The sequence below is a fragment of the Ambystoma mexicanum genome, chromosome 3p (assembly GCF_040938575.1).
Source record: "Ambystoma mexicanum isolate Mex_15411 chromosome 3p, UKY_AmexF1_1, whole genome shotgun sequence".
NCBI lineage: Eukaryota > Metazoa > Chordata > Amphibia > Caudata > Ambystomatidae > Ambystoma > Ambystoma mexicanum.
Window position 1 is genome coordinate 1,074,756,922 of NC_090925.1, and position 21,707 is coordinate 1,074,778,628.

The 21,707-nt window shown below is 44.4% G+C and overlaps 1 protein-coding gene across 1 annotated transcript in view; it reads left to right on the forward strand.

The window, feature by feature from the left end:
* SFXN1 (sideroflexin 1) overlaps window positions 1-21,707 on the forward strand; it is a 240,733-nt gene that overhangs the window by 119,655 nt on the left and 99,371 nt on the right. The window contains exon 4 of the mRNA XM_069652426.1: window positions 14,148-14,246. Within this exon, the coding sequence (XP_069508527.1) occupies window positions 14,148-14,246 (99 nt within the window). The remainder of the gene's footprint in view (window positions 1-14,147; window positions 14,247-21,707) is intronic.

Here is a 21,707-nt window from a genome sequence, read left to right on the forward strand (position 1 = left end):
AAAGTGCTAATATAATTCTATCCCCAGTGTTCGGTCGACTGCGCATCTTCTGTGTAATTTTTTCCACTTCGTGTGTCTCTCAGCACGTTTTGCTGGACTATTAGGTTTTTTCTCACTTTCTTGAGTGGGAAACTTTTTCCTCATTCTTGTTCTGTGGCTCCGACAACCCTTGGTTTCTCTTGATGGAGTCTGATTTCCTCCATCTTTTTCAATGGCATCTGTAATTAACTATTACAGAACACAACACCTTTTTTGTGCAGTGTTGCTGGGAGCTCTTTGAGCTTTCCTCTTTGATTTTACATTATTCTCCTGGGCTAACTTAAATGTTACCAGGACAGGGGGATACTTTTTATCCTACCTATAATTTTCTTTTGAGAGATCATCCCACCCCAACTTACGTGGAGGGCTGAGGAGATACCTAGTAGCTCTCCTCACTTATAGTTACAGTGGAAAGTCTGTCTGGTGGCAGTGGATATTTTCTATTGATTTTTGCGATGTGTACACGCAGGCTGCTATCATAGCTGTGGTAATTGGCACCTGGGTCACCATTGACCTAAAATGGTGCCTGGCTTCTTTTTGTTTTTCAACAACTCACAATGTCTTTCCATGAGCCTTCTTCTGCTAACCTAGATGTGGGAGGTACTGCTCATTCCTTTGTCTTTGACAGGCTCCCTTTCAGAAGCCCGCCCAGGGACGCCAGAGTGTCTGGGAGGACAGGAAGCTGGGAGTACATTGAAACTCCTCAGATCATTGTCCTCCAGTGTGTCTGCTTGGATCCTGTTGTCCTCTACTGTGTCTGCTTGGATCCCGTTCAGACTGGGTGCCTAGCAGTCGCGTTGAGACGGCCACATCCCAAAGTTTGAATAGTGCATGCATGCTGATTGCCTGGGTTCCTTCATGAAAGGTGATGTTCTTGATCCTGAAGCCAGAGTTTACCACTGAAAGAATCTTCCGACCAACGCCTGCAGCCACCTCCAGTGACCGCTGATGCTCCAGCCCTTTCTTTTGTGTGAAATCCATACTGGATGGCTTCCTCCCTTGTACTGATGGACCTAACCAGTCTCGGGACCAACAAAGTTGGAGCCATCCCACAAAGTGCTGCAACCTTCCAGGCCTGCAATACCCAAATGCCGTGTGGCCTCTGGCACTGCTGCGGTGCATCGTCGCATCCAGGTCGGTTCTGGTGTGGGCATCTGCCCGCCTACAGGGACTCCAACCTGGCCATTGAGTTCACCTCGGAAGAGTCGAGGACCGAGACGAGTAAAAGTCTGCTGCTTGACAAACGGTGCTGCTACAAAGCCTGTGTCGAGCCTCCATATCCAACTGCCACAAAGATCAACTGCAGTCTGTACCTGCCAACATTTCTTCATCCAGCCACCAAGGCCAGATACCTGAACCTGAACTGCTGTCATCTTACCTGAGGGATCCACCAGTGACATCACGCTTCTTCATCATAGAAAGTACTGGCTAACCTCTGGGTACTTACCTAGGCAGTTTTTGGTTGTTGTTAGCTCCTCCTGAGCTATGTTGGGCTGGACGACCCAACCATATTCTCTAGCGACACTTGTCCCCAAGGCAGAAATCCTTCAGGTGGCCCATTTAGCCCTCCTGAACCCTTGAAATCGAAATGTTACCTAGCTGTTACTTAAATTCATCTTCTGAACTTTGACAGTTTCTGCTTTCCTTTATTCTGCCACCCAAGGGTCACTGGTCCCCAGTGTCACCATCTGACTCTTTGAGACTCATTTCCCAGATAGGGTTGGACTTCTAAAAGCTAGGCCAACACAAGTTATCTAAACTGCCTTTATTGCTATTTAATAATTGTGTTGATAAATGGGTTCCTAATGTAAAGCTATTGTTGATACTTACCTGTTTTTACAATCTAAAGGTCTTCCTGTGATACGATTATTGCTACTGTCAATGTCCTATTGTGTATGTCCTTTCCTTACTTATTGTAAAAATAAAATCTAAATTGTATTTATTCTTAACAGTTCCGCAAACAAAGGATCAAAATACAATAATTCTAATACCATGTATAATACTTATGAATATATCTTAATCTAATTTATGAAGGAAAATAACTAAAAGGAAAGAGGATGAGAAGGTGAATAAAAGAGTAGAAAAGTTGAAGATGAAAAAAATGAGAACCTCTACATACAGGGGCGGCCGAGCACGGGACGCAAAAAACCGTTTGATTGAAAACCACTAAGCATAAAGGTCATTAAATGCTCCCGAGATCCCCTCATACCTATGTAGCATTGAAGGACACTTTCTCCCTCCTACACAGAGACAAACTCTGTAGCCAATAATCGACACAGGGTGCAGTATTGCTTTTCCAGAATTTCATAATATGGCTTTTCAAGAATGAGTGCTCTATATGTCCAGAACAGTTTAGCACTAGTCAATACTATATCTGAAGGAAATAAGCCCAACACACCAAGAAGTGGATACCTGCGTAGGGATAGACGCAAGACCAGGTTTATTCTCTCAAACACCATCCCAGAACAGCTGAATTTTCTTACACAACCACAACATATGGAAGGCAGTGCACACACCACTCTTACAGTACCAGTAAACACCCTCATTGCATAGCCTGCATGACTGTATATTCCAGGGAGACCAATACAGATTGTAAAAATCCGCTGCTGCATGTACGGCAGTTCTAAATCAACTTTGTACTTAACCGGACCCACACATGCGGTTCCGACAAACTACCTAAGTCTGAATCCCAATTTCCTCTACCACATTGCAATGCTAATCTAAACCTAGAAGATGTAGTTAATATATATAAAGTGGTTGCAGAGATCGGCATGGCCCTAGAGAGGAGTAAGATCTTAGGTGCAGCATGCATTGCAGCATTCAGATCAGCATATAAATCTAGAGCCAAACTCTGGCAGCAGTGGCTCTTGGAAATAACCCAAGAGAGTGGTTCTCTGCACTTACCCCAGTCTCCACCGACTGGGTGCACTTGGACCTCACCCTTTTCTGTGTATTGGCGGTATATGAATAAACAAAACAATACAATCTACCCACCAACCAAATATTAATGACAGACGCAGTCCAGTTTATCAAACGAAGTCGAAGTAACTAAACATACAGCATTTTATGCAACCAGAATCAAAAATGGTCTGAAAGTGTACAGTACATATACATTCCAAGCAATTTGATTTAATGGGCATGTTGAAGGTTCTGCACATATATATTTACACACACTAACCCATAAACATATGCATATATCTTCACACTAACACACATTCACTTTTATATGCATGAACATACCCACACATACACACCCATCTCTGTGCCTATATACACATCAAATATACCTACACATTCAGATAAATATAATTTCTAGTTCAGTTAAGAAATGGCACCAAAAAACACAGCAAGAAATAGGTCTCTGTTGTGGACATGTACGCTATAATGCAAAACCCCACGCAGAACATCTCTCACAGCAGACGGTGAGTAATAAAATACAATACTTTCCCCTGCAAGTCACAAAATTATCTTTCCAGACCATCTGCTTCACAGTATAAAACGCCTTACTCCTGGAAAGCATAAGTAGCACTCACCATTCAAGGAAAGCGGTCCATCCCATCTAAAATCACCATCTGCAGAACTCATTAGCAAGTTTTATAATAGACATATCCAAAGTTTGCTTTCTACTCCAGTCTGTATGGCATAGGTCTCTTTGAGGCATATAGTTCAGAACACTACACGGCTACAATTCGAACAGGAACTTTCCCCAACATCAAATTAGCCACTGGGACACTTTCATTGACGCACGCTCTCCGGAGCAATAATTCAGCGATCTACAGACAATCCCCCATGCTGTAAAGATCTTGCACCCTGTCACAGGGTACTCCCTGTTCAGTCAGTCATAGAACACGGAAGCGATTCCAATATCAAGGCATGAAGCACAATACTGGTGCAATGTTTCTCAGCATTCTATCACTCGGAGGGTCCCTTTATGTGCGGATCACTGAAACGCGGACACAGCAAAACCAAGAATGGAGCCGAAATTGCCGAACGTTAACTATTATCACCATACTGGGACAGTGCTGCAAGTTAAATATTGAAGGAAAAAATCTCGCAAAACATCTGCACCATGTCTCGCGAATGTCTAGTCATTGACAAATTCACAGTTTAAAACAGCAGTTTTCTTTCAAATCTTTCAAATCTTTCAACCTCCATTTTAAATTTTCGTTAAATTAAAATGTAAAAACTGGAAAAATATCTCCTTCCACACACATTCACAAAGACTTTACAAACCTATTTGAATATTAATGTTTTCTGCTACGAGCAATCAGTGGTTCACCTTGATTAGGGTTCAATCCTTTAAAGAAAGAGGGCTCTTTCAGGTGGTCCGAAAAAGAGTGTGTAACTCCATCCACAGTAATTCTCAACACAGCTGGATAAACAATATGATAGGGCACTGAATTGTATTTTGAATTGAACTTTGCCTAGTATATATAATAAGCATATTTTATATGACTACAGTGTGTAAGTGTGTGCAAAGGTCTTTGTACTCTACTACAGCCCTTGCCCCTCTTAGACTAAGCCTGGCTGCTCAGCCATAGCTACGAAACCTTTTTTGTGGTTCACGCCAAATCTATGACTTGGATCCCTATACATCTAAGAGGGAGTCAGTCTTCTATAGTCCTACCATATGTGGATGTAAAACTCCCTAACACCTAGGAGTTATATCAATTGCAAATGCATACAATGGCTGGTTTGCATTTTTTTTTCTTGCTAATTTAGTAATTGTCATTTTTCAGTTGACATTGGTTTTCAAGCATAGCGTCATTCAAAGATTCACACGATTTTAATATTTCCCTTCGTTCTGCTGGTAACTGTCTGTATAGTTCTATAAAAGAATGTTATTGGTAGCCTATCCATCTCATTTCAGGGCATTTCTTTCTAGACCAGTGAGGTTGAGTGGCCTAGCAGTTCCCCTGGAAGCACTCTGATGTATGCATGTCAGTACTCCTCTTACTCTCATGCGTTTCATCGGAATCAACATATATTTTAGAATTCGATCTGGTTGCAACTTTAATCAGATGCATGTGGGACCGCTGCGTTTACCTTCTGCCTGACTGGCTGTTATCCACAGACTGTCAAATTGGCTCAACCTTCAGACCTTCAAATAGATCAGAAGGTGAATGCAGGAAATATGTATCCAGGGCTACAGTGGCTCTGTTTAAGCTACTTGAGAAATGTCTAAAGAACTTGTTTTCCTAGAACCCTCATGAAGAGTGTAATGGTTGCTTAAGCACTTACCAGAAGATTATCTTCAGAATCTTCAAGAAAAATAAAACTGGTATTGCTACAGATATCTTCACGTTGTATAGAATCAAGAGGTATGGAAAAAATAAGGCAGGCGAGGCGCGCACACCAGTTCCCAGTCAATATATTACCTGATACAAAAATAACAAGGTTAAATCCTAAGAAAATAAATTAGTTCAATTCAGGTGACCAGGAATCGACTTCAGCTACAGTTGCTCTGTTAATATGTCCTACATAATAATGGTTTCCCCCCCAAACCCTCCTACTATGGGAAAGATGTGTGCTTCTGGAGCGGAGTTGATTCCTTATCACCTGAATTGAAAACATTGTTTCACTTCAGCTACCAGAATCCTTAGACTGAAAGAGCTATTATATTAGTAACACCTGAAAAGAAACGCAGCCTCCCTGATGATTGTTTGTGACAAGAAAGCGCTTTGGAGGAGTAGAACAGCAAAGCAACTGTAGCTGAAGGGATTTAACCCTGTTAATTCTTGTCAGCAGTTGGGATTCAAACTTGTTAATATATGGACATTCTTGGGATTTAACCCAGTTATTTTTGTATCGGGTAATATATTGACTGGGAACTGGTGTGCGCGCCTCGCCTTCCTTACTTTTTCATAGAATCAAGAGGTAGTTGTCACCTTAGGTTTGGAATCTACACAGAAAGCTCCTGGCTATCTGGGCAGAGAGATGGTATGACTGGAGATGCGTGCTAGAAAGATAGCTGCATCTGATATCGTTGCTTATGGTGAAAAATAGATTGAAGGCTCCGACCAAACCTGTATAACGCACAGCAAAATTCCCGCCCTCTCCTTTAGTCAGTAAGGAAGAGTTGGGACTTTTATTTGTGTCCTCACCATGGACATGTGGCAATCACTTGTCCATGTCTGCCGAAGCAATGAATGCAGACAACTTGGAGCCCATTTCAAGGATGGTTACTGCGTTAAACTCTTCTGGATTATTGCACAGGCTGCCCAAATGACTGCATGATGTAAATCGACTACAACACTATCCACAGTTTAGCTTAGCTAAGGTTCTAGTTGACTACCATTCAATGACCATAATGTCGAATGCAAGGCAGAAGACTTTAATATTGCAGTAATTGAATGTATTAAATCCTCGATGCTCCTGTCGACGATTTGTGCATGCCAAGAGTAATACCAGTTATGCCAAAGGGTCTGCCTTCATCGACCCACTGATCTACCATCATTGCTAAAGAAGAAGGAAATGACTCCATACCGTAATGGCCACAATATTCAGAATGGAGCTCCCAAGTTAAGATTGAGACAGAAGTAGTTTACCCTGACAAGCTGGCAGCATAGTACCATCCACTCAAAGGACTTTGGGCTAGACTGTGCATACGGTTGAAATGCCTTGTTAAGGTAATGTTGGAACCTCAAAGCAGTCATCCAGACCAGGCCTGCCGTTCTACCACCCATGCCCAGAATTTGAGTTCAATCAGCCTGACCAAGATCTAGAAAAATACATTGGGAACAAAAGGTCCCGTAAGATGAATGCACACATACCGCAAGAATGAGCATGGGCACGCTCTGTGCGAGTGTCTGCCTGAAGAGAGAGAGAGATCCTGGCGGACATAGGAAACTAATGGAATCAACTCATACCACCAAAACATTGTATTTTGGTGCCTGTATCTAGGGTGCTCCTGTTGATGGCATCTTGTCATTCGATCAGCTCCTTGAAAAGGTGGAAATTCGTTATGGATTCCATGTGGCAAGAGTCTTTCTTACATCACTGGCAAGAATTGTAGTGCAGTTTTTTTTTGTTTTTTTTTATAACTGTAGCGCTTGACCCCTTGCACTTTAGTCCGACTATCTCTTCCCATCTTGAGGGGAGAATTATAGAATCTGTATACAAAGTGACTTTCACAGCATAACTTACTGTTAAAGCTGCTAAATGATGGCTTTTACAGCCATGTGTTACTGTGAAATGTAATTGAAAGATTGATTTCATTCATCACATCATCACATTATATGTAAGCTGCAACCTAAACATTATGGGAGACGGTGACACTGAATGATATGGTTATGGATATTAGGGATGTAACGGTATAATGGTATACCGTTAAAGATACCGTGAACCACTTAATTGAATAATAATAACCGTCACATTGTTTATACCGGTATACCGTTTATACCATTCAGTGTGCTTTTCAATCTGATTTGGAAAGGCTGCAGTAAGCAAGTGCTGCACAGTCTTGGTCTTGCACTGTTGGATGTGCCATCTGCCAAGTAGTTACAGCAGTTTTTAATGCCATTCCATAAATCACACGTGCCTGACATAAAATCAATATGTTAGCAATAGGAAGAATAAATACAGTGCTAAGAAGGAAAAGGGTTTACTTTGGGATGGCGGCTTTGGGGTTTATATATTTATAATGGATAATGTTTGATAAACATATGACAATGGGGGATTTCCCTGGTTCTATCATTGAATTTACATATAATAAGTTACACTGTAAAATGTACTCCTCTCTGGGGGTATTCCCTGCTGCCATACCAAAGGGTAACATGTCCGTGATTACTGAACACCTTTTGGCCCGGGAGGGAGGGAGGGAGGGAATCAGCCTCCATTGAGCTGTGGCATGCAGGTTATCAAGATGGCAACATGTTCATCTTCACCAGTAGCCAGTGGGGGAGCTAAAAGCCTAAATGACCACTTAAGAAAAGCTATTCAGTTTGCTTTGCTAGTCGCAGCAGGGCTCCCCCCCCCTCCTCCTCCTCCTCCTCTCCACACGTGTGTTTGGTGGAAGCAAGGGGTGGCATTTCAGTGGAAAGTATGTTGAAAAGGCCAATTCTGGCCCTGGGTGCCTGATTTTGTTTGTGATGATAAATCTGACAATTTATGACCTTTTAGAAAATATTTGTTAACATCACCTGCTATACCGCGATAACCATGATATACCGTCATTTGGCAAGAAGGTTATCATACAGTCATAAAACTAATACCGTGACACCCCTAATGGATATTACTCCTATGTCCTGTCCCCTTTCCTCCATACTGACTGGAATCCGTTCTAGTGGTGAGGAACTGGAGCTTTTGCATTGCAAATAGATGGCTTCCCCTTTAAATTTGTCAGGCGCCTGGCCAAGCTCACTCAAGCCGACTCCCACTGTCGTCCTCTGTCAGTCATTTTTACCGATTGATGGGACTGCATGCTCTACACACACGGCAGACAAACTTTTCTTTTGGATATATCGTGTGCGATATTCTGCAACTAACTATTGTGATATATTAAAATGATGGGCATGGCTGAATGTCACCGACTTCTTGCATGCAATAAAGTCTACACTGCTTGACATACCCTTTAATGGTGACAAAAATGTGTCCAAAACACAGAAGGACATTTAAAGTGGCATATGCCTTGCAAAGGCCATGGCAACACTGTGGGAATGCTGACACCAGACAATCAAGGCACCGCTTTCAGGGACAACCATACTGGTACAGAAACAAATAGACAGCACTATTGTACTCCATGGCACCAACAGACTGGTTCCTCAAACCGGTATCTAGGTGTTTGACACTGAATTGACTCTGCGGAAGACTCAAACATTTAATCACACCTATCTTGCGCCTCCCCTCCCCCCACCATCTGTAGCATACTTGTGTGGGAGGGGGATCAGTAACCGAAATATACACCAGATAGATGAGTGCTTGCACTCGGCCACAGCTTGGAGGTCATAAACTGCACACCAGCAGCTTTACTAGCAACCGCTAATCGGCAACTTTCTCTTCTAGAAAAGTAGCGTTCTCTTGCAAAAAGTAATATAAATGCTTTCTCAACCTCAAAAGTGGACAGGGATTCTGTTCCCACTGTTTGCTAGAAAGAAAACAATCTTCATTGGAACACCATTTTTTACCTTCGCTGCTGGAACTAATTCATAGCTTGCTCATTAATAGGGCAAGATTTGATTGTTTACGGCTGAGGGTTAACACGGCAAAATGGAAGGGTTATTTAGACAACCCTAGTTGCTCTGTGTGTGGTGCCCTGTACGAAAAGAGTAATTTTGTACTGCTTTGTCCAGGCTTTAGGGAGATCAGAAAACAGACAATTCTCCTGATTCTAAAACGCTTGGATCTGCGTCAGTATAGGCCGGCTATGATCTTTTTACTGACCGCAGAGACCCAATGTTCTAGTGAGTGCTTTATATACTATGTTTTATCTTCCTGTGATATATTTGTTCATTATAGGTTTTGTTTGTGTTTGATGGAGGTTTTTATCCAAATAAACATCATTACAACAAATTCAACAAAATTCAAACTTTTGGAATGTTCGCACTACAGAGAACAATGGTGTTCCTCAAAAGTGCAATACAACTGGAGGATGCATATTTACATATTCCAATTCACTCCAGTCAGACAATTTCTGAGGTTCATGGTCAGCGAGCAGCATTACCAATTCAGGGCACTCTCTGACTCTGGTCGGCAAATCTTCATAGGGTGGAAGCTCATGTATGCAGGCAAGGCATCAACATTTGCCCTTACTTGTGGATGACTGGCTGCTAAGAACGCCAAACAAAAGCAGGCTTTGCAGAGATTCTAATTGCTGAAAGCTATTTAGTTGTCCTGCGTGTATCCTACAAGAGCCTGGTTAGCATGACAGCCAATTTCAACTCCTCAAGCCAACCGTTGTCTGTAAAACATACTAGTGGAACATTGTTAGGCAAGATTGTATGCAATATCCTTTGGGTGCACTACAACAACCGTGACCTCCTGGCAATAGGAACCCAACCTTTGGTATAAGCCTGTACTACACAGGTTGGTAGTGTTGTCTGAGCAGCCAGGCTTATCTCAAGAGGGGTCAATGTGAGCAGTAGTGGATTTACACAAAGATTCACAGTGACAAGTATCCAAATAGACACTTACACACAAGGCGTCTTGATTAAACAATTATTAATTTATTTAACAGTCAGTTTGAATAAGCCTTCTTAAGAAGGGGCAATATAATAGTACAAAAATGCACTCAAAAACACACACTTTTAGTTTCTCTAAACCAGCAAGTGACCATTTGGGATGGCACACACACTTCCTACAACCTCAGGTGAATTGGACACTGTGGACATTAATATACCACTGGTACATTTAGAGCAATACTGAAGTTGGTGTCAAAGTTGGTGTCAAAGAAAAGGGGTTGAAGAATAAAACAAGAGATCACACAAATATTCTGAAGCAGGTAAGTACTTCTGAACCCCCCCCCCAATGCAAAGCAAGTTGACGCTTTCCTGGAAGGAATGTGAACACACAACATCGGAGGAGAGCAGAGTCATTCAGGGAGCCTGGTCAGACAATGTCAATTGGGCAAAAGTCTAGGTGAGCTGAAGCACTCCTTGCAGGCAAGTAAAAGTCTTGCACAATGTTTTTTAGAAGTCTTTGTAGAAAAAGTAAAATCAAGTAGGTCCACAAGCTGGGAGGCTTGAGAGAGGTAGAAGATGCAAGCAAATCTACAGAATCAAACAAGACAAGTCTCAACTGAGATCAAGTAAAGCTACAAGACAAGAGATAAATTCTCTTAGATTGTACAGTGCCTTTGATTAGAAGAATGGCTCCAGCTGGCTTCTGTTCCTGTGTGGCTCTGCAGATCCTTTTGTTCCCGGGCCTCAGTTATGGGGACAAGAGGAAGGACGTCTATGGACTCCTGCAACACAATGGGACGGTCGGCGGCAGAAACGGTCAAACTTCAATTCAGTGGCACTTAAGCATTTCAGCTCCTCCTGTCTGACAGAAAATGGCAACACTGCGGTTCTCGGATACCACTTCAGACTTAACATGCTTCTGGGGTCAAGCACTCTGTTGAGGTGGCTCAGGCTTGGTCAGTCCTGCATCAGGGAAGTCTGGAGGATCTTCCTAGTGCTCGGGTCCGACTTACAAGCGATCCACTCGATTTGATGTTCCTCTCCCTGGCACTTTGGTTCCCGCAGCAGTGGAAGTATAGCCAGCTTCCAGAGGACGTCCAAACAAGTTCACCAACTGGAGGGGAGAAGTCATCCTTGCAGGGCTTTTCTAGTCTAAGCTAATTCTGAGCATCAGCACAGCAGCAGGGCTTCACCAGGCAAACCAACAGTCCAGAGTTGCAGCAGGCGTCTCTTCCAAGTTCTTCTTCGGATTCCTTTGTCCAGTGGTCGTCTCTGCCTTCCAAGCCAAAAACCCTCGCCCTTTATGCAGGTTTCTCCCATTCATTGCCGGCCAATCACCTTCGGGTGCATTCCTGTAACCAAGGGGATTAAGCACAGAGTTTTTGGGCACCTCCTTCACTTTCTGCCCCTGCCAGACATACTGGAGCCAGAGGCGGGCTCCACTCGTGAATCCCTCCAAAGACCAAACGAACAAGGGGACCAAACATGGTTTGGCGTGCAGAGTAAATCACAAGAAGGACCTTTCCAAAAAGAAATGGCGAAAAAGAAGGCCGTGGCTATTTTGACAAAATGGGCACCCATGGGTGCTTTTAAGCAGCCCGCGGTAAAAACTCCCAATAGTAGTTATGCCACCAGCCATTAATTGTAGGAAGGGTAACATAAATGTTACATGAGAAACTAGACAGGGGGGAATACTAAGTAACCCCTCCAGCATCCTATTGTAAGATAGTGTGTGCTGGGTCTAGAAAGTTCCAAATGCAAGTAGTCCATTTCACTTCACTGCTCTTGGACACAGTAGTTTCACCAAGAGAGGGTATTTAAACCCTTGAGAAATTAAAGAGATTTCCCTGTACCACAGCACTGCAGGGGCCCTGTCACAATGTAAAGATGATGCCTATGGAGTTTCAGACTCCAAAACCAAAAGGAAACACAGAAAACACATAGAATAAAAAGTACAAAGTCCCAAAGTTCAGGAGAAGAGCTGGGGGGGGGGATCTCTAAGGTGGGAGGAATTTAGCAGTAAACTGAAAATTTTCCCTAACGAACATTAATTCTGTGGTTTTGGCAATGCGCATTTATGAGCATTGCGCATAGCTAGAGCATAATGGGTTACATTTTTTAAAGACAAATTTCCATCATCTCGCGTATAAGTTTGATTTGCGTCACACTGTGTACTAGGTGATGGTGGCCATTTAGGTGACCTTCAGCTAAAAGGCCACCGAACAACACGAGCACTCGGTTTGCACATTGTCCTTGAACAGCAAGTGATACGTCATGCACGCCAGTCCAATCTGTCTGAGATGAGGTTCATACGGACAACATCAACATTCTACATTGAGAACCAATGAGGAACGAGGAGCCAGAAGTTGTTAGTTGAGGATCAACAATTGCCATAGGTTTCAAGAACAAAGACCACATCATTGAACATCTCCTGGGAACAGACAGTTACATAACTGACATGCTGTTTGAGACCCACAAATCTCAATGGGAATGGGAGCTGCACAACCACCAACTCTGGGAACATTTTTCAAAGGTGGGACATTCCGTAGGTGCACCTCTGACCATGCCAAATGTCAATGTTTCACCAGGAAGTTGAACTGCCCTATGGTGAAGAACACACTTTTGATTTCCTGCCTCTACCATCATACGAGTTCTTCCTAGGCTTCACAGCACCCTTTGTGAGGTAAACTTGCTAGCCCTGTCATGGCGCCAACAGATTCCCATTCAATTTACTGGTACACCCCAGGATTTCGAACAGTGAATAGGGCCTGAACCTGTGCAACAACGTGCAGTATCTAGCCCTGACAGCATGGTTTTTGAGACTGCAAGACTTGGACATTTAAGTATCACAGATCATTGTATGGATGCCCTGGCAGAAGATGGTTCCTGCTTTACAATAGGCAGGTACCAGTTGAAGCCTATGGAACTTCATTGCCTTACATTCCAGGCTTAGCAAGAGGTCTACCACTTGCTCCACTTATTAAGCAACAACTGACCCATGTACTCCAACAGAAATAAGATGGATATAAATGACTGTACGTCCATTGGTGAACAATTTCTGAAAGGCATACTCTGTATATTTCAACCAATTTAAAAAAACATCACCATATATACACTGATATCCAGAATAATGAAGCCTTCTTTGGAGCTGATGTACATAATCAAATCTTGTTCCTGGAAAACTGCTGTTATAGTGGTGGACATGACTGCTTACTCAGTTAACAATAGGCAATCCTTTTTGTGGAAGGAACCTTACATTAATCCTAGGGACCCAAAGTCCTTGGGATCTATCTGTGATGCCTTTGAAAGGTGATGTCAAAGTTTCATATGATCCTATTGGTTACCTTACCAAACTTCTTCCAGTGTCCTCATTTATCAACACAATGTTTGCTTCATAGGGTAGAGCTGCTACAGCAACCTATCACAATACCTTCCTACAGGGTCTGCAGAGCAGAGACATGGGAGACCACTGCATACTTTCACAAAACTGTGACGGGACACCAATGTGAGAACTAAATGATTAGTGGGTCAAGCAACACCTTCCTTTCCTGTAATATGCATGCATTTGGAAACTATGCAAACGTGCATCTAATATACCCAACCCTGGAGAAGAAATTTGTTTTACTTGTAACTGTTCTTCAGTGTTGGTATCTTTAATAGATTCCATATTCCACCCATATTATTGCCCCGGAGGTGTAGCGGTTTGGGTCCTGCAACACAATTACTTATCCTGAGATGATGGCCTCTGGAGTTGAAGCCTGATCCCTTTCATCTCATTGGTCACAGTAAATTACCCAAAATGAGGGGATGGGTTACTCCTTCTACTTTAGTTAAATCTAGCATTGTCTGAGTGTACTGTGGATTCTCATCCCGAGAGGGAAATATTCAAACTGTGAAAATCTATGATGTATACCAACGCTGGCACTCCACAATTACAGGTAGCTTTTTATTGCACAAATCTAACAGAATTTGTATTCTTTTTTTCATTAGAACAACACCAGCTGTGCTTTTCTGGCAGTGGATTAACCAGTCCTTCAATGCCATTGTGAATTACACAAACCGGAGTGGAGATGCTCCAATTACTGTAAGGTATGACAAAAGACCTTTCTAATTCTTGAGCAAAGGTATAGGCTTCACTATCATTTTGATTGCATTTGCTAATGATACACAAATATTGCAAAATATGTTATTATGTGAACCCTTTATACCTACGTAGACCTTCACTCAACATCTTTTCTCCATGTTCCTTGCATTTCCAGCCGTCCCTTTTCTCCTACAGATTTCACATTGCTTAGTGTCAAATATTGTCAGCATGGTGATTTGAACAAGGTAAAAGGAATCACTTTAGCTTACTGTACAACTGCAAGCTCCATGGTGATCTGTGCCGCGTGTGAAGGCATCACAAAGCAAGACACAGACAACGGATTCAAAGTTAAAACAAAATACTTGTATTAACTTAAATGTCAGAATGTTGTAAGGCCTAAAGGAGAGATTTCCCTGCCTAAAGTATCTAAGGATAGTCTGAGTCAGTAAGTTCAACTTAAGTCGGTATGTGTCCAAAACCTATACTTGCCCTCACGACTAAAGCTAAACAATGTGTATGGATGTCAATTCTGAGCTTCTTCTAGCTCTTAGCTTATTTTCCAGCTCCCCTTCCCCAAATTCAAGACAGTTCTACAATGCCTTAGTGGTTCCCTTCCTCAAGAAGACAGCACAGTTCCAAAAGGGCCTCAAGGTGTCCTTCTCCAAGGCAACAACAAAGTTCACAAGGTCTTGGGTTTTCCTTCCCCAAGATATCTGCTTGCCTAGATTACACTTCATTCTAGTCTCTTAATACTCAAAACCAGTTCCAGGTCAACTTTGCACTACTCCTGATTCCTTAATAGTTTACCCAGATTGCTCTCTTTTGCTCTAACTTATGCAATCTCTTGCATACGTATTTGTTGGTTTACTTGGCTTTCACAGACTGGGTATCCTCGGTCTAGATGCAGTTGTCGGACCTCACAATCCACCCATTAGGAGGTCACGCAACCAATGTAGGCTTTCCTGCCCACACAGGTTTCTCTGTCACTGTCCCTGTGTTTTGGTTCACCTTCACTTTTTGTTCCCCGCCCCCCCATCCCAACCACCACGCCCCGTCATCCATCCAAGTCAAAGGCAGAGTAACTTAAATTATGTATTCCTTTCAAAATATAAATGTTGAATAGACAGACTGATCTGAAAAGTGCATCATGCATTACAGGAGATTTCTCATAACACCTTAATTTTTATTTTTGTTATTTTTACAGAGTGCTTGCTGCCTCTGCTTCTCTGCTTTATAAACCATTAATAGTTCTACCAAATTCAATCGTTGTATTTTGTTTAGCTGGTGAATGTAAATGGAGTTGGCCATTCTGGGATTGAACCATCTGGCTTGCACCTAGCTGCCGCAGGTCCAATAACCTATTGTTTGATTTCCCCTTCCCTCACCCAAAATATATATATACATTTCTCTTAAATGGCCATTAAAACGTGTCCCACTTGCCGTATGTCCATGCTTTAACTAGTGGAAATACTAATAAGTACTTTTTCTGTAAGATTGTATCTATTCGAGACTCACGTGTTTAATACTCTGAAATGTCATAGCAGGACTCCCTCGTAAAGAGTTAATGTCAATAGATCCATATGTAACCATTATGTGTAAGTGCCAGAGGGAAAGAGACAAAATCAAAATGGCCCTATAACTTCTTAGTGCTGCACTCTCATTCCTTGGGACGCCATCTGTCCAATTCCCTTAAAGAATTAGAAAAAACGGGGTGGGGGATTTGTGCTTCAAGATACAAGTAGAAATGTACTTGATTACTCATTTGGGTTGTTTTTTGCATAGGTATGTTTATTCAAACATCTAGATTTGACATTTGAATAACTTCTTTCAAAAAAGAAATGTTATTATAGTTTGTTTACAATTCTTTTTGTTTCCTCTGTTGTTATGAGAACATATTGTTACATTCTCTTTAATTATTCTCAATTAATACTCAATCCTCATTTCTCAATTGTATCTTCTGTAATTGTCGTTATTAGTCCTTGTTTTGTCTCAGTGCAGATTGTGCCAATTGATTACATCCTCTACATGTCATTTCTTTTCATTTATCGAACACACGCATACGCAATGATGTCATTGATGGTTACGTCATGCTACTTAATATAATGTGGCCATTTTGAATGGTACTCGTGGCACTATGGCGTGCAATCGTAGGTTCTACTCGAGATTAGAAGCTTCTCTCCAAAATATTTAAGTGGACCACTTTGCGAATGTTTATGAAACATTTTATCATGAGATAGATATATATATATATATATATATATATATATATATTTTTTTTTTTTTTTAAATCACTGAGCTTGGATATTAGTTTCTGGTGCTTGTGGTTCTGCTTAGAATTGCACGTTGTGCATGTAGTCAGAGTATTGCATCTTTCTTTCGAAGATCAAAAGGGATGTCGGCGTGACTGTAACACTATCCCTAACGTGACGGTAGTGTACCCAAAATCCCTCACGTGTCGAGCTCCGTCATTGTTTTTTTTCTGCCAACCTACTTGGTCGCTTAGGCAGAGCTTGTAAGAGTTTTATATTGCTAGGTTAGTTTCCACGGCCTACGGTCATCTAGTCAGTTTCGACATTACTTCTTGACTACTGCTTTGTGGGTTTCCTGCCCCCGACGACGTCTCCTTCTCCAACATTGGATCTTTCATGGATTCACATGCTGGGGATATTTTTCTGTCGTCAGCCTGGGAAACCTCGGTAACTTTTAACTTGGAGTTTTCCTATGGAAAACTTCGACACTTTAGTGTCCTATCAACGTCCTTTTTGGGTGCCTTAGGCCCCACCAATAGGACGTCTGGTATGAATAGCCAGCCCCTGCGGCTTCCCTTCAGATGTCAACCATCTCCAAACTGTGGGATCACCTTGTGTTTCTTTGTGTTTTGAACACAAGTTTGGTTCGTGAGCTAGTATATGATATGATCGTTTATTTATATAGCGCCTATACACAATGTGTTTCAAAGCGCTTAAAGGCAAGGGAGGGAGCAAGGGAAAATACAACTACATTCTTACAGGCAATGAACAGTAAGGATGTGAAATTAACTATCGTACTCGGCCTGATGACATTTCAGATAGTGCAAGAGCTAAGACATAGATAAGGAAGGGAGGGGGACAGTGGGAAGGAAATGGAAACAGACAGGCGACTACCGTACTAGGCCTGACGACATTTCTGGTAGAGCCGTAGAAAAACAAAAGGTGAGGGAGAGGGGTGCAGAAAGGGAGGGGAGGAACAAAACAAGCGACTATCATACTAGGCCTGATGACATTTCAGATAGTGCTGGAGGGATGGTCGGGAGGAAAAAAACAGTAATGGGAGGGTGGAGGAAACAGACGAGGTTGCTATCATATTAGGTCCAGGGACAATTCTGATAGAGTAAGTGCATAGAAGAAAGTAAGGGGAGGAGATAGGAAAAGGGATAAGGGCAAGTAGGAGTGAAAAGAACGTAAGCAGTCAAAAAGAGTGAAGAAGCAAGAGTGGAGAGCGAATACAATTGCAGAAGTCAGTAGTAACACATAATGTTGCAAGCCAGGATACAAGATGAAGATGGGAAGAGCATGATTCAGGGCCACCATGAGTACAAGATGGAAAGGAAGTCCAGCATGAGAGTTGAGAAAGAGTGACACACCGTGAATGAATGAAGTCCATAAAAGTCAAATCCAGCATTGGCCACAAGACAGTGATGGTGAAGGAAGGCACCAGGTGGGTGGGGCTTGCTAAGTGGTGAAAAAGAGCAAGAGGCAGGAAGGTACCAGGTGGGCGGGGCTTAGGCCAGGTGACCTAGATCCACTTGCATCTGCTCCCCATCTGCAAAGGAAAAGAAGCTGGAGGGCTCCTTAAGTAGGGAAACAGAGCGCCACGCAGGAAGGCACCAGGTGGGCATGGCTTGCTAAGTGGTGAAAGAGCGGGAAGCAGGAAGGCACCATGTGGGCGGGGCTTCGGCCAGGTGACCTAGATCCACTTGCACCTGCTCCCCATCTGCCATTCCATCGGTAGCCCAGAAGAAGTCTCTTTTTATGGCCTTGTGCTACCTGCAGCATGAAGGTGTACGAAGGGGATGGTCATATGGACTGTCTTTACTGTCTCTACCCCAATCACTCAGCGGATGCCTGCGAGATATGTCGGGGGGTTTTTGCAGAAGACCTTGAAGGACCATAATCGATGGCTCATATGTTGGCTTAATGAGGGCACGTACCCGGTTTCTGAGGTGGGTTCGGCCCGAGGGAGCAAGTCTTCTTGAAGAGCGGAGAAGTCTGTGGAGCATCACCGAGCAGTGTCTGGGGAAACCCCCTGCTAAGAAGCATCGGGCAGTGTTGCCTGCGTCCGATGTGGGGGAAAGGCAGCAATTGTTCGTCTAGGCTGCATCATTCGAAGGCGGTGAGTGGCTCTTTGTTGTCAAGCATGGTTGCCGGACAAGTCCAACGGGCATGGGGGTAGGCTCGAGAAGTCTACGGTGTCAGAGAAAGACCTGGCAAAGTCGAAGGAGTATTCGTCGAAGCACTCGTCATACAGGGACCATCACAAGTCTTCATCTAGCCGGGAGTCTTTGAAGCACTGTTCCGGTTCTTCCCAAAAATCTCGGTCTCCGGTGAAATCGAAGCCAGGGTACGTGGTTTGGACGACAAGCTTGTCGAAGGTTGTTCAATCGTTAGTGCTGCAATCTACGGTCCCGTCGTTGACGGTGGTGTCGTCGGCGCCATTCACAGCTCTGACGGACAGTGGTCCGCTGCTGTTGTCGTCGTCCCAGATGGAATCGGAAGAGTTGTTGAAGACGGGTGGGGCGTGGCAGTCTGCCGCCTTGAGTCCTTCCTGCCTGAGAACATTTTGCAGCAAGATCCAGCTATGTTTTTTTGTTTCTTCAGGAATGGAGGAGGAACAGGAGCCGGTATTTGACCTGTCGGCTCTGGGTCTGCCGAGTGTGAGGCTTTTGATGTTGAGTGGGGTGTGGCCAACCCTTCACCCGTTGGTTAACCCGCAATCTCTGCTGTCGTTGCAAGTGCTGTCTACGCTTCAGTCTTTGTTGGGGCAACTGGATGCGAGGTTGCCGCCTTCTCTGATTTTGGCGGTGCTGGTGGTCGAGGGGGTCCGGTGAGGCATCTAGGAAGTGTCTTCTGGCACGGTTGCCATTGCCAGTGGGGTTGGGACGTCCACGGTCTTATCCTGAAGAAGGTGAGCTACCTGAATCGGACCGAGAGTGTTCCACGGGACACCACTGTGTCATCGCCGACGAGGGATGACGCGTGGGACACTGACCCAGAGGTGGAGCAGCCCTGTAGTCCGGCACAACCATCGCCTCCGGATGATATTGGGGCATTCCATGCATTGATGTCGAAAGCGTGTCTGGAGTTTGGGCTGGCGCCTGAAGAGGAACGTAAGGACTGCTTCCTCTTCGAACATATGGGCAAGCGGAGGAATGTGGTCTTCTCGGTGCAGATTGTCGACCATGTGTGGCAGAAGGGCCTGTGAATGATGCGCCACCTGCTTTCAGAGCAGGCGGTGAAAGGTCACTTTGAAAAGAAGTTTAATGCTCCGGAGTCTACCCTTAGAGGCCTGGTGTCGCAGCCCGAGCCCGTGGTGTCGGCGGCTGCCTGTTTTAAGGCCCAGAGCCAACATAAATGTGACGCCTCAGGACAGTGAGGCCAAGGATGCAGGACGCCTTTGAAACGGCGGTCTTGACGGTAGGGGCTACGGCTGTGAAGGCTGCTAATTCATTGGCGATTATGGCCAGAGATGATTGTGAAATGTGGCATCGGCTGGCCCAATTCTTGAACATCTGCTGGAGCAACACCGAAAGGAAGCAATGCTGTTGGTTCGAGAGGGGGAGGAGGCCTCCAACCACAACATCAATATTGCTGTGGACCAGGCGGAGTCCGGTTTAAAAAAAAAAATTAATAATGGGGTGGTGCTCCGAAGGCAAGCCTGGTTGAAGTGTACTCGGAGGTCCAATATAAGGTCCTCGACATGCCCTGTGAGGGCGAATGTGTACGGTGAGAAAATTGATGAGGCCCTGAAAGGGATGAAAGAGGATACGGAAATCCTTGGGTTCCTTGCACAGTGGTTGCTCTTTTCGCTCCTTTCGAGCTTTTCGTGGAGCCTCTGGGAATACCCGGTTTGCTTCCGCCAGAGATCGAGGATACGGGCGCTCCAGTTACTTGTCTCAAGGTTATCAGCGATCCGTCCAGTCTGCTAAGAAGGGCTGGGACTTCCAAGCTCAGTGAAAGAAATGTTTGCAGTCCGCGGCGGCTAAGGGACAGCAGACAAAAGCTCAACAATGACTGCCATATGGACAATCTGTTGGGGGGCAGGATCGCCATTCATGTCGATGAGTGGTGAAAAATAACACCAGATCGCTGGGTGCTAGACACGGTGCGTCTTGGCCACTTGGAGATCCGGTGTCCTCCGGTCCCTAGTCCGCCGTTGCATGTACTGCAGCCACATCTTCCAGTCCTGCGGCAGGAGGTGGTTCTTATGCTAGAAAAAGGGGCGATGGAACCAGCTCTGGTTACGGAACGAGGCCAGGGGGTTTACTCCCAGTACTTTGTCGTGAAAAAGCCTAACAGCAAGTGGAGGCCTATTCTAGATCTTTGGGCATTGAACAAGTGTCTGCAACGCCTGAAGTTCAAGATGCTCACCCTTCAAGATGTCATCCATTCAGTGCAGCCGGGCGAGTTCCTGGCGTCGTAGGATCTGCAGGATGCCTATTTTTACATCCCCATGCAGCAGAAGCACCGCAAGTTCCTGCATTTTGTGGTCGGCGGGCAACACTATTAGTTTCGGGTCCTCCTGTTTGGCCTGAAGTTGTCCCCCAGGATGTTCACGAAGTGTTGGGCCCCGGTGGCGGCCTTCCTCCGGAGGGAGGGTCATCATGTGTACCCCTACCTGGACGATTGGTTGGTGAGGGGTTCCTCGCAGGAAAGGGAACGGAAGTCTCTCGTCGACCATGCAGCTTTTGCAACGGCTGGGATTCGCAACTTCAAAAAATCATATTTGACGCCATCTAGAGTTGGTGTTTCTCAGGGTGCAGTTTCTTACCCGGAAAAATCTGGCAAAGCCTTCCAGCGAGTGAGTGGAAAAGTGGCTGCAGTGGTCTCGATCTGAGGTTACATGTCACTGTTGGGGGGCCATGGCATCATGCATCCCTCTTCTTCCCAATTGCTGCCTGTTCATGAGGCCGGTGCAGGAGTTTCTCACAGACAGATGGTTGCAAAGTCTAGGATTGTGGTCGGACGAGTTGGTGGTCGACGAAGGCTCAGTGGACGCCCTTCGCTGGTGGACTTGCACAACCCGTCTTGTAAGGGGCATGCCCTTGCTGGAGCCGGAGTTCCAGTGTACGATCGTAGCGGACGCTTCCCAGGTGCGGGTGGGGAGCACACCTCGACAAGTCACAGGTGTGGGGCCTATGGTCTCAGGTGGAACTATGTTACATATCAGTGTGCTGGAGTTGAGGGCGGTGCGCTGGGCCCTGAAGTTGT